This window comes from Babylonia areolata, chromosome 24 (genome assembly GCF_041734735.1).
Source record: "Babylonia areolata isolate BAREFJ2019XMU chromosome 24, ASM4173473v1, whole genome shotgun sequence".
Taxonomy (NCBI): Eukaryota; Metazoa; Mollusca; class Gastropoda; order Neogastropoda; family Buccinidae; genus Babylonia; species Babylonia areolata.
The window spans coordinates 8,884,111-8,897,311 of NC_134899.1; the positions used below are offsets into that span (position 1 = coordinate 8,884,111).

General features: G+C 43.4%; 1 protein-coding gene across 1 annotated transcript in view; it reads left to right on the forward strand.

Annotated features, from left to right (window-relative positions):
* LOC143299004 (CD109 antigen-like) overlaps positions 1-13,201 on the forward strand; it is a 62,997-nt gene that overhangs the window by 10,850 nt on the left and 38,946 nt on the right. The window contains exons 9-14 of the mRNA XM_076612075.1: positions 1,667-1,751; positions 6,726-6,840; positions 8,535-8,813; positions 9,820-10,128; positions 11,207-11,305; positions 12,660-12,722. Coding sequence (XP_076468190.1) covers positions 1,667-1,751; positions 6,726-6,840; positions 8,535-8,813; positions 9,820-10,128; positions 11,207-11,305; positions 12,660-12,722 — 950 coding nt within the window. The remainder of the gene's footprint in view (positions 1-1,666; positions 1,752-6,725; positions 6,841-8,534; positions 8,814-9,819; positions 10,129-11,206; positions 11,306-12,659; positions 12,723-13,201) is intronic.

The following is a 13,201-nucleotide window of genomic DNA, read 5'->3' on the forward strand; positions in this document are numbered from 1 at the left end:
ACCGAACGCAGTGACGCCTACTTGAGCTACTGATCCTGATACTGATAAAAAAAAATATATATATAATTCTCCCAAGTGAGTCTCATCCAAGATCAAGGTTATGAACAGAGTGATATGTGCGCTTGATGATACTGAATTGTTGTGTCTTTAAATGCGTTCTTTATTTCCTAACTTATATTTCATTGTTCGTCACTGATGTCATGGACATCTTCTTCTTCTTCTACTTCTTCTTCGTTCGTGGGCTGCAACTCCCACGTTCACTCCTATTTACACGAGTGGGCTTTTACGTGTATGGCGGCCCCCCCCCCCCACTCCCCTTCCCCCGCCATGTAGGCAGCCATACTCTTTCGGGGGGTGCATGCTGGGTATGTTCTTATTTCCATAACCCACCGAACGCTGACATGGATTACAGGATCTTTAACATGCGTTTTTGATCTTCTGGTTGCGTACACACACGAAGGGGACCTTGGAGATCAGAAAAAAATTCCACCCTTTACCCACCAGGCGCCGTTACCGAGATTCGAACCCGGGACCCTCAGATTGGAAGTCCAACGCTTTAACCACTCTGCTTTTGCGCCAGTCGTCATGGACATAAGTATAGAACGGTGGCCTGGAGATGATGCGTACGACTGGGAAGCGATGGTCCAAAGGATCGATCCCCATACAGAGGGACCAGGATTCCCCCTCCCCCGACCCCCCCCCTACCCCCACCCCGCCGCCACCCCCACTACCCCCTGCGCGACACCTCGGATGGTCGACTGGGTGCTATTCTTTCGAATGAGACAATTAAACACATACAAATTCATGAATTTATTTAATGAGACAATCAAACGATGTTCTATGCGCTTAGCGCACGTAAACGATTCCTCCACGCCAACAAAAGGGTAATCCCTGGCATGATTGTATAGAAAATTTTACTTTGGTAGTAAAATACGCTTGCAGGCAGACAAAAAAAAAATATATATAGGAGGTACTGTTCTGTGGTGATGCATTATTCCCGAGGAAAGAACTCTGTGTTTGACACAGATAAATCGACGGTGACAAACAACGACGACGACAACAATAACACAACTACAACAAAAATACAGTACAATGCAATGAACAATCGACTGGAGCAGTCTATTATTTTGATCCCTTCTAAAGTGACACGTGTTATATATATATATGTATATATATATATATTTCTATAATACAATAAATCCTCTCATAACATAATGTTTTAGTAACCAAAACAACAGACAAACATGATATCCAGTCTTCTTTTGGATCAATGAAAACTGGACTAAAGAATGATGTGCACATACTTTATATTGGATGTTTTAAAGTCTTATTGTTTTCTTTCCACTGTGTGTGTGTGTGTGTGTGTGTGTGTGTGTGTGTGTGTGTGTGTGTGTGTGTGTGTGTGTGTGTGTGTGTGTGTGTGTGTGTGTGTCTTCTGTGCATGCGCCTGAATGGGTGGTACGTTAGCACAAGATTCAACGTTTTAGAAAAAGAAAGAAACAAAGAAAGAAAGAAACAAACAAACAAAAACAAACCCCACCAAACCAACATTATGATAATTGTTATCAGCAAGTCGAAACGGCTGATGTGGGAATTCTGTGTGCATCGTCTTTTCATCACATATGGACCAGTGTTGTATGAGCTGAAAGCGCTTTTGTGCTTTCAGTTTTGCCCAAGTTCGAAGCCAACGTGGATGTGCCTAAAGTCTTCGTAACTTCTGAGCCTGCGCTCCGAGGCAAAGTGCTGGCAAAGTGAGTACCTCTGTGTGTGGGAGTATGCTTACTGACACAGAACTCTATCTCTCTCACACACGTGCGATCGCAAACACACACACACACACACACACACACACACACACATACTCACTCACTCACTCACATACTCGCATTCACGCCAGCACGCACGCACACACACACACACAAACACACATGCACGCCTAAGGTATGATGCAGCTTTTTGCAGTAGAGAGCACGTAGAGGCTGACTCCGGTATAGTGCTGTACAGAACACGTCCGCCGTATTTTCCACACCGTGTGGTATCTCATTGCCGCAAAACACATCTGTGTTAGGTCCTTTACTCTTTACTCTTCATCATGTACACCAAACCTCTTCATACACTCATCCAAAGTCACTTTGTTTCCAGTCAATCTTTCGCAGATGGCACGCAGCTTTATAGAGCATGTCACCGTACAGAAATAGGTCAAACCATACAGACTTTACAGTCATGCATCACAGATGTCAGATCATGGATGACAGATCACAAACTCAAACTAAATGATAATAAGACAGAAGCATTTCTCATTCACTCAAGGCGCTCATTTTCTGACTTGCCTAAGCCTTCATCTATCCTGGTAAGGACCTCAGACATACCGTTCTCAGCATCAGCTCGCAGTTTAGGTTACATGTTCTCTGATGACATGACACTTGACACATACATCAACCACATTTGTAGGTCAGCATATGCATCACTCCGACAAATCAGCTCCATTCGGCAATATTTAACTACAGAAACCACAAAGACTTTGGTCTGTTCTTTTGTTCTATCTAGACTAGATTATGGAAATGCTCTTCTTGCTGGCTGCCCCAAATACTGTATTGACAAACTTCAAAAAGTTCAAAACTCTGCTGCACGACTCACTCTCAAAGCTAAGAAACGTCAACACATCACTCCCCTACTCGCTTCTCTTCATTGGCTCCCCATTCAAGCACGAATACAATACAAACTCTCAATCCTTTGTCACAATTTCTTCTCTAATTCTTGTCCTGTCTATCTTTCAGACCTACTTTCTGTCCATTCACCATCCAGGCAACTCCGTTCTTCAAATGACAAGCGCACACTGTCTATTCCAAAGATTCGTACTAAAACTTATGGCGAACGTTCCTTTTCTTTTGTTGCACCTAAACAATGGAATTCACTGCCCTCACACCTCCGTTACACCCCAACACCTGCATTCAAGAAAGCACCCAAAACATATCTTTTCAAACTGTACTTTTCTCACTGAATTTTTTCCATATGTATATGCTTGCTGTCATTTTTGTTGCTGGATGTGCTTTTTGCGTCGGTGATACCTGGTTCCCTGGTGTTTACTTTTGACAGTGCTGAATGTGGCGTGCTTTGTTTTGCTGTGATTTGCACCTGTGGGATTTGAGACTGTGATGGCGCCTGTGTCAATTTACATATCTATGTGTGTGTGTGTGTGTGTGTGTACATGTATACATGTGTATATGTGTGTGTATATGTATGTGTATGTGTATGTATGTGTATGTATATGTGTATATATATATATATATATATATATATATATATATATATATATATATATATATATATATATATATATATCTTATATCTTTTATCATGTCAGTCTTACATATGCATATTTTAGTCATTGTCATGTTAAACTTTGTAGACTTTGTACATAGTTTACGACACTTAGTCTTAAGTTTCATTTTTTTTTTTTATTGTGAAGCGCAGTAAGCGCTATATAAGCCTACATTTTATTATCATTTTTATTATCTGACAATGTGATATCACACTGCACTGAGCTGTATCACATCACATCACATCACACCACATCACACCACACATCCCACCACACCACATCCCACCACACTATATCACACCGCACCACATCACACTACACCACACCACACCACATCACACCACATTACATCATGCCACCACGCCACACCATATCACACCACACCGCATTATATCATACCATATCACACTACACTATATCATATCACACCACACCACATCACACTACACCACACCACACCACACCACACCACATCACATCACACCACATTACACCATGCCACGCCGCACCATACCACACCACACCACATTATATCATACCATACCACACTACACTATATCATATCACACCACATCACACTACACCACACCACACCACATCACACCACATTACACCATGCCACCACGCCGCACCATACCACACCACATTATATCATACCATATAACACTACACTATATCATATCGCCACCACACTATATCACAGCACACCACATCACACCACATTATATCATGCCACATTATATCACACCACACTGCACCACATCACATTACAGTATGTCCTATAACATCACACTATACCACACCACGCTACACCACACTGTATCACACCACATCACATCATGTTATTTCACTGAATATCCATCACACCACACCACATCACACTACAATATGCCATATCACATCACAGTACATCACACCACGCTACACCACACTGTATCACACCACATTTGAATCATGTTATTTTACATAATACATTAAGAAATTGAATAAATAAAACAACGAACATAGTGATAGTGATAGCAGGAGGAGGAGGAGAAGAAGAAGAAGAAGAAGAAGAAGAAGAATACACCACATCACACTACACTATCATATCACACACCACACTATATCACACCACACCACATCGCATCACACTATATCACACCACACCACTTCATTCCACACTATAACACATCACATTACATCATACTACACTATGTCACACCACTCCTGTCACATTTAACTGTATCAAACCACATCACACTACACTGTATCATATTCACACCATCATATCACACCACACTACATCACACCACACATCACACCACACCATATCATACTACACTACACTATAGCACACCACACCACACCACACTATATCATATCACACCACACCACATCACACCACACTATATCTCATCACACCACATCACACCACACTTTATCATACCACACTAAACTATAGCGCACCACACCACACCACACTTCTTCATATCGCACCATATTGTATTACACCACACAACACTACATCACACCACACCACACCTTACTTCACTTTATCATATCACACCACATCGCATTGCACTATATCACATCACACCACACCATATCACACCACACCACATCACACCACGCTATATCACACCAACCACATCCCACTACATTATATCATATCACACCACACCATATCACACTACATCACATCACACCACATCACACCACACGATATGTCACACCACACTGCATGACACCACACCACATCACATCACACTATATCACATCACACCACACTATATCACACCACACTACATCACCCCACACTACATCACATCGCACCACACTTTATCACACCACACTACATCACATCGCACCACACTTTATCACATCACACTACACTATATCACATCGCACCACACTTTATCACATCACGCCACACTACATCACATCGCACCACACTTTATCACATCACACTACACTATATCACATCGCACCACACTTTATCACATCACACTACACTATATCACATCGCACCACACTTTATCACATCACCCCACACTACATCACATCGCACCACACTTTATCACATCACACTACACTTTATCACATCACACTACACTATATCACATCGCACCACACTTTATCACATCACCCTACACTATATCACATCGCACCACACTTTATCACACCACACTACACTACATCACATCGCACCACATTTATCACATCACACTACACTACATAGCATCGCACCACACTTTATCACATCACACTACACTACATAGCATCGTACCACACTTTATCACACCACACTACACTACATAGCATCGTACCACACTTTATCACACCACACTACACTATATCACATCGCACCACACTTTATCACATCACCCCACACTACATCACATCGCACCACACTTTATCACATCACACTACACTTTATCACATCACACTACACTATATCACATCGCACCACACTTTATCACATCACCCTACACTATATCACATCGCACCACACTTTATCACACCACACTACACTACATCACATCGCACCACACTTTATCACATCACACTACACTACTTAGCATCGCACCACACTTTATCACACCATACTACACAACATCACATCGCACCACACTTTATCACACCACACTACACTATATCACATCGCACCACACTTTATCACACCACACTACACAACATCACATCGCACCACACTTTATCACACCACACTACACTATATCACATCGCACCAACAATATATCAGACAACTACTTCGCATTTAACTATATCACACCACATCACACCACACCATAAACACATGTACCCCATTACATCACACAACATCACACCATACTTTCTCAAAAAACAAAACAAAAAAAACGCCACAACGCGTCACACAATATCACACCACGCTACACCACATTGTACCACACTCCATCACATCATGTTAATCTACATAATAGATTAACAATTCAATTAATTTACAAATCAGATAAATAAAACAATGAACATAGTTATAGTGATAGGAGGTAGAGGAAGCAGAAGAAGAAGAAGAAGAAGAAGATAATGAAGACAGATGAAGAAACGAAACGAAACGAAACGAAATTTTACACACACGCACACACACAATTGCATATGAAAATAAAAGGCATAAAATGAAAGCATGTACATTACCTAATTAAGCACGACGCGAACGACTATCATTGAAAAGATCAAATCATTAAGAGAGAAAAAAACGGAGGAGAGATGGATTGACAGAGATGGGACATGGGTGGTGAATCTATAGCAGAGACGAACAGGTAGGTAGTCTCTTCTGCTAGAGACTTCTTGTTTTCAAAGTGCTTAGAGCTTGGGTCTGTGACCGAGGTTAGGCGCTGTGTAAGCATGCATATCAACCAATCAGCTAACCACGTGATGCACACAGGTACACGTTCGGCAAGCCCCTTACAGGCGCAGCAGTGACGGTGACAATCCGCCTGAACCATTTCTGGTCCATAGATGACTCCTCTGTTCAACCCTTCCTCACCTATAACGGCACGGTGAGACGTGATTGGTGACGTGTGTAGGGAAGTGTGTGTGTGTGTGTGTGTGTGTGTGTGTGTGTGTGTGTGTGTGTGTGTGTGTGTGTGTGTGTGTGTGTGTGTGTGTGTAAGTAAGTAAGTAAAGAGGTTGTGAGATTGTGAGATGTGTGTGTGTGTGTGTGTGTGTGTGTGTGTGTGTGTGTGTGTGTGTGTTGCTGGCAGTGTATTTGTGGGAGTTTCTTCATTTGCATGAGTGTGTGTGTGTGTGTGTGTGTGTGTGTGTGTGTGTGTGTGTGTGTTAGGGGGTTGAGAGGTATGTGCGTGTAGTAGGGAGTGTGTGTGTATGTGTGTGTGTGTGTGTCTTTGTGGCGGTGTATGTGTGTGAGTGTGTGAGTTTGTTGTTTTGTTTTTTTGTTTTGTTTTGTGTATTAGCAACCCTCTCCCTCTTTTAGTTACCCCAGTATGTATCAGTGTCTGTAATATATTCATGTCTGTAATATATGGCTTATCAAACATAGGCAAAATAAGATACGCAAGCGATTGTGACTGTTTCCACTATTATACGTCCGAATTGAACAAAGCAAGTTAAAGAGAGAGAGAGAGAGAGGCATAGACACATACACACATCCAGAGACACACAGATACACAGACAAAGACAGACAGATAGACAGACGACCAAACACACACAGATCACACAGATACACAGACACAGACAGACAGATAGACAGACGAGCAAACACACACACAGATGCACAGACACAGACAGACAGATAGACAGACAGACGAGCAAACACACACACACACACACACACACACACACACACACACACACACACACACACACACACACACACACACACACACACACACACAGAGAGCACAAATATACTTTACTATAAAAATAGTTTTTAAAAATTGCACGCTCACACACGTCCTCAAACCACTGCCAAACAGATGGACGAGAATGGAGAAATGGAGTTCTCCTTCCCCACCGCTGACCTGGTGGACGAACGAACGAACGGTTTATTCACATTTAGGCCTCAGCCCCTCAAGAAGGGGTATTTGAACAGTAACAAAAGACAGTGGCATAATTGCTGAGAACTAAACAATGGAAATACGACTACGAAATGAGTATTTCTCAAAACCTGTAAGCCTTGTACAAAAAACAAGGAAAGATTACGTAGAGCATCAGGTTTTGTGCATGACATCAATAAACCCAATCTGAACAAACTAGGATGTCTGTAATACTTAGGATGGATAAATTTAACTCCGGTCTCATTAAGTTTTGGACAACAGAGAACAAAGTGTACATCATCTTCTTTTGCCGTTCTGCACAATGGAATTAACAAATGACAGCCATTACGAAAACTATATCTGGAACGATGCACTTTCAAGTCAGAAATACCAAACCGAAATCTTGTTGTTACATATTTCAACTGTCTGTCTATGTTCATTTTCAAGATCATGATTACAACAGAATGTTCTATACAAACTAAACAGACGCACAGACACACACAGACACAGACACACACACACACACACACACACACACACACACACACACACACACACACACACACACACACACACACACACACACACACACACACACACATACACACACACACACACAGCACAAATTTACTTTACTATTCAAATATCTTTTTTTTAAATTGCACGCTCACACACGTCTTCAAACCACTGCCAAACAGATGAACGAGAATGGTGAAATGGAGTTCTCCTTCCCCACCGCTGACTTGGTGGAGCTGAAGAGAAAGAACGACAACGACCACGAGTTCTACAGAGATGATACGCAGCCAGTGCGGCTGGAAGGGACCACCGTCCTGGTGACCGCTAATGTCACAGACGTCCGCACGGGCAGAAAGATGTCAGCGGTCAGCAATGTCCGGTTTGACCGAGATCCCGCCAAGATCGAGTTCTTGCCGGTCACGCGCAATGCCTACAAGCCTGGGTTTCGGTACACTGCTTACGTAAGTGTGTGTGTGTGTGTGTGTGTGTGTGTGTGTGTGTGTGTGTGTGTGTGTGCACGCATGAGTGTGTGTGTGTGTGTGTGTGTGTGTGCGTGTGTGTGTGTGTGTGCACGCACGAGCGTGTGTGTGTGTGTGTGTGTGTGTGTGTGTGTGCGAGAGAGAGAGAGAGAGAGAGAGAGAGAGAGAGGGAGAGAGAGAGAGGGGGGAGAGAGAGAATGTGTGTGTGTGTGTGTGTGTGTGTGTGTGTGTGTGTGTGTGTGTGTGTGTGTGTGTGTGCTCTTCATCATGTATATTCTTCTGCACTCCTCTCTCATTCATATGTGTGAGCTCTATTTCTGATGGATGTAGATCGACAAGGACAGATTGGATTAAAACGCCATGCCTAAAACCTTAATCCTTGAATGAAAAAAACGACGTTTCATGAGTTCTGAGTTCTATGCGGGAATAAAGTGATTCTGATTCTGATTCTAATTCTGATTCTTCGTGTTACTCCTGACTATTTCTATCCCCCATAACACCTTTCCTCCTACTACCACTACTACTACTGCTGCTGCTGCTGCTACTACTACTGCTGCTGCTGCTTCTACTACTACTGCTACTACTTATATTAATGAACAATTTATTTAGCGCCATTCCCAGTAAAACACGCTCAAATGCACATCCCACGGTAAAATCCGATGAGTGATATATGAATATAAACATTAAAACGACAGTTTGCATGTACAATCCCCGCACATACATTCAACCAAACGCTCAAACACTAAATCATGTATATATACACAGAGACAGAGACAGAGACAGAGACACACACACACACACACACACACACACACACACACACACACACACACACACCATCAGACACAAATCTCATACACTTGTCATGCATTACAAGACCTAAACAATGCACGTCTTATGTCACAATACTTCGACACAAATATCGAAAAGGAAAAGAAAGAAAAAAACAAAAAAAAAAAAAAAAAAGAAACAAACCCACTATTTCAAGGTCAAGGTGACCCGGGCAGATGGAACTCTCTTCCCGAACTACCGGAACATCAGAGTGCACTTTGTCGTTCTGGTGACCGTCCCTGTCATCACCACTCCTACAGCCACCACCACCACGACCACCGCCGCCATGAACCCAGGGCAGCAGCTGTCCTACCATCATCCTCCTCCTCCTCCTCGCCCCAGACACTGGAGGTACCCGCCTCACAAGGATGTGGTTCTGATCCAGCGGACCATTCTGCTCACGGCCGACGGGTTCTTGTCTTTGGACATTGATGTCCCTGCTGAAGCAAACCACATGAGAGTGGCGGTATGTGTGTGGATGTGGGTATTTGTATTTGTATTTGTATTTCTTTTTATCACAACAGATTTCTCTGTGTGAAATTCGGGCTGCTCTCCCCAGGGACAGCGCGTCGCTACACTACAACACGACCCTTTTTTTTTTTTTTTTTTCCTCCGTGCAGTTTTATTTGTTTTTCCTATCGAAGTGGATTTTTCTACAGAATTTTGCCAGGAACAACCCTTTTGTTGCCGTGGGTTCTTTTACGTGCGCTAAGTGCATGCTGTACACGGTACCTCGGTTTATCGTCTCATCCGAATGACTAGCGCCCAGACCACTACTCAAGGTCGAGTGGAGGGGGAGAAAATATCGGCGACTGAGCCGTGATTCGAACCAGCGCGCTCAGATTCTCTCGCTTCCTAGGCGGACGCGTTACCTCTAGGCCATCACTCCACATGTGTTTGGGTCAGGGTGGGGGTGCGAGGGGAGGGGGATAGGGGGGAGTGTGTGTGTGTGTGGGGGGTATGGTGGGGGAGTGAGGGTGGTGGTGGTGGAGGTAGGGTGGAGGGGGCGTGGTGTCGGGCGGTGTGTGTGTGTGTGTGTGTGTGTGTGTGTGTGTGTGTGTGTGTGTGTGTGTGTGTGATATTATGGAATGCCACAACTTGACGAATCTTCAAAGCGAGTACATTCCAAAGAAGTATTTAAACATGAAATCAGTTTTTGATACACTTTGTCGAAAGCAGGGAAGAGAGTGTGTTTGAAAGTGAGGAAATTCTTCACAATCGGAAATATGTTTAGCAAAATTATGCGATCGTTGTTTATCTGTATTTATCTTAAAGTTTATTGTGTACGTTTTAATTGTAGCGTGTGGTACAAATGGCGCTACTTTAAGTCCTCCATGCCCAGCATTGGTCAAAGGATTACATATTCCTGATTCATAATTTACGTGTGTGTGTGTGTGTGTGTGTGTGTGTGTGTGTGTGTGTGTGTGTGTGTGTGTGTGTGTGTGTTCATGTCCGTGCATGCGTGCGTGCGTGGTGGTGGTGGTGGTGATGTGTGTGTGTGTGTGTGTGTGTGTGTGTGTGTGTGTGTGTGTTTCTATCGCCAGGTGGGAACAATGGGTGTGTGGGAAAAACACCTTGTCGACAAAGCTGATTCTGGAAGCAACAACTTCTTGCAGATTGATGGCCCGAAGCAGTGCCTCAAGGTACAGAAATCCAGAACAAAAGGGGGTAGTTAGTTACAGAACAAAGGATATGTTTATGTCCACAACAAAGGAGCTGGTTTAGTCCAGAACAGTGGAGACAGTTAAAGCAACAACAAAGGTCAACAACAAAAGGAAATGTCCAGAGGTATGATCAATGACCACAACAAACGAGGAAGGCTATTTTTAAGGAGATTGATGTCCATGGAGTGATAATCAGGTCCAGGTGTGGGTTTGCATGACCGAACATTGCTGCACTAAGTTTGCTTATCGTTCCCAATGTTCCCAACTCCACGGTAAAACACTATATACTTTAGGGACATTCTTAACTCTAAGCAAACTTCGCTCTGCAAAGATTGCCTCGTGCAATCCAGGTCCGGGAACAAAGGAGATGGGTCGGTCCTCGACAAAGAAGAGTGACAGCGAGAAAGAAGGAAGAGGATGGAGGGAAGAAAGGAGAAGGGGACCGGCTGAAGAAGGAACATGGAATGTCCTGACAAAGAAAAAGAAAGAATGGAAGGAAGGAAGGGAAGGAAAGGAAGGAAGAGGGAAGGAAAGAAAGGAAGGAAGGAAGAAAGGGAGGGAAGGAAAGAAGGGAAGGGAAGGAAAGGAAGGAAGGAGGAAGGAAGGGAAGGAAAGAAAGGAAGGAAAGGATGGAAGGGAGGAAGGAAGGAAGAAAAAAAGGAAGGAAGGAAAGGAGGGAAGGAAAGAAGGAGGGAAGGAAAGGAAGGAAGGAGGAAGGAAGGGAAGGAAGGAAGAAAGAAAGGAAGGAAGGAAAGGAAGGAAGAAAGAGAGGAAGGAAAGAAAGGAAGGAAGGAAAGAAAGAAAGGAAGGAAAGGAAGGAAGGAAGGAAAGAAAGAAAGGAAGGAAAGGAAAGGAAGGAAGGAAGGAAAGAAAGAAAGACAGGAAGGAAGGAAGGAAATCGATGCTGGTGATATTCCAGCCACGCACGGTGACGGCTATAAAGTCAGTGAAGACTTGTTGACCTCATCCCCTCCAACAACGGAAAGTCCCACCAAGACCCAGGCCCTTGGATGCCAGCCAACAGGTCTTCACAACCATATATAATTATACCAATGAAGGTTTTAGCACAACCAGTTCGTGCACACAGACACGAGCGGCGCACGTACACAAAAAAAAAATGTGCGGGAGAGTAAAAGAAGTATGAACAAATAAGGACAATTTGACACTGTCATCTGACTGACCATCAGGTGCCCATGGATGAGAGGGAGGGATAAATTTGAAGAGAGACAGAGAGGGGTGCGGGAGAGAGGTGGTAGGGGTGGCATTATCATATGTCGGGGTCTATTGGGGATGGTTTGTGAGCGTGTGCATAGGGAATCCATTTATTTTACAGGTAGGGCAGGTGGCAAAGCTGGACGTGGAAACTACAGAACGCGTCAACAAAGTCATCTACCAGGTATGTCACGTGCACGTGCATTGTCTCCTTCATCACACGAGGGCAAGCGTTTATGACGCACACACACACACACACACACACACACACACACACACACACACACACACACAAACAAACACACACACACACACACACACACACACACACACACACACACACACACACACACACACACACACCAGTCGCTTCAACATTTCATGTCGGAAAACTTACGGAACAATCATTGTAAAAAGATTAGTTTATTTCTGTGGTAAAAATAAAATAACACCAATCAACCAAGCAGGTTTTCAGAAACGAAAAACAGCAGTCAATCATTTAGTAAAACTTTCGACGCACATAAAGCATCAATTTGCAAAAAGGAAAAACGTTCTTGTCACTTTCTTCCACATCAAGAAGGCTTACGACCAAGTATGGCATGCACAGTTATTACATAACTTAAAGAACATAAGTTCGTCAGGACACTTCTACTCTTATATCAA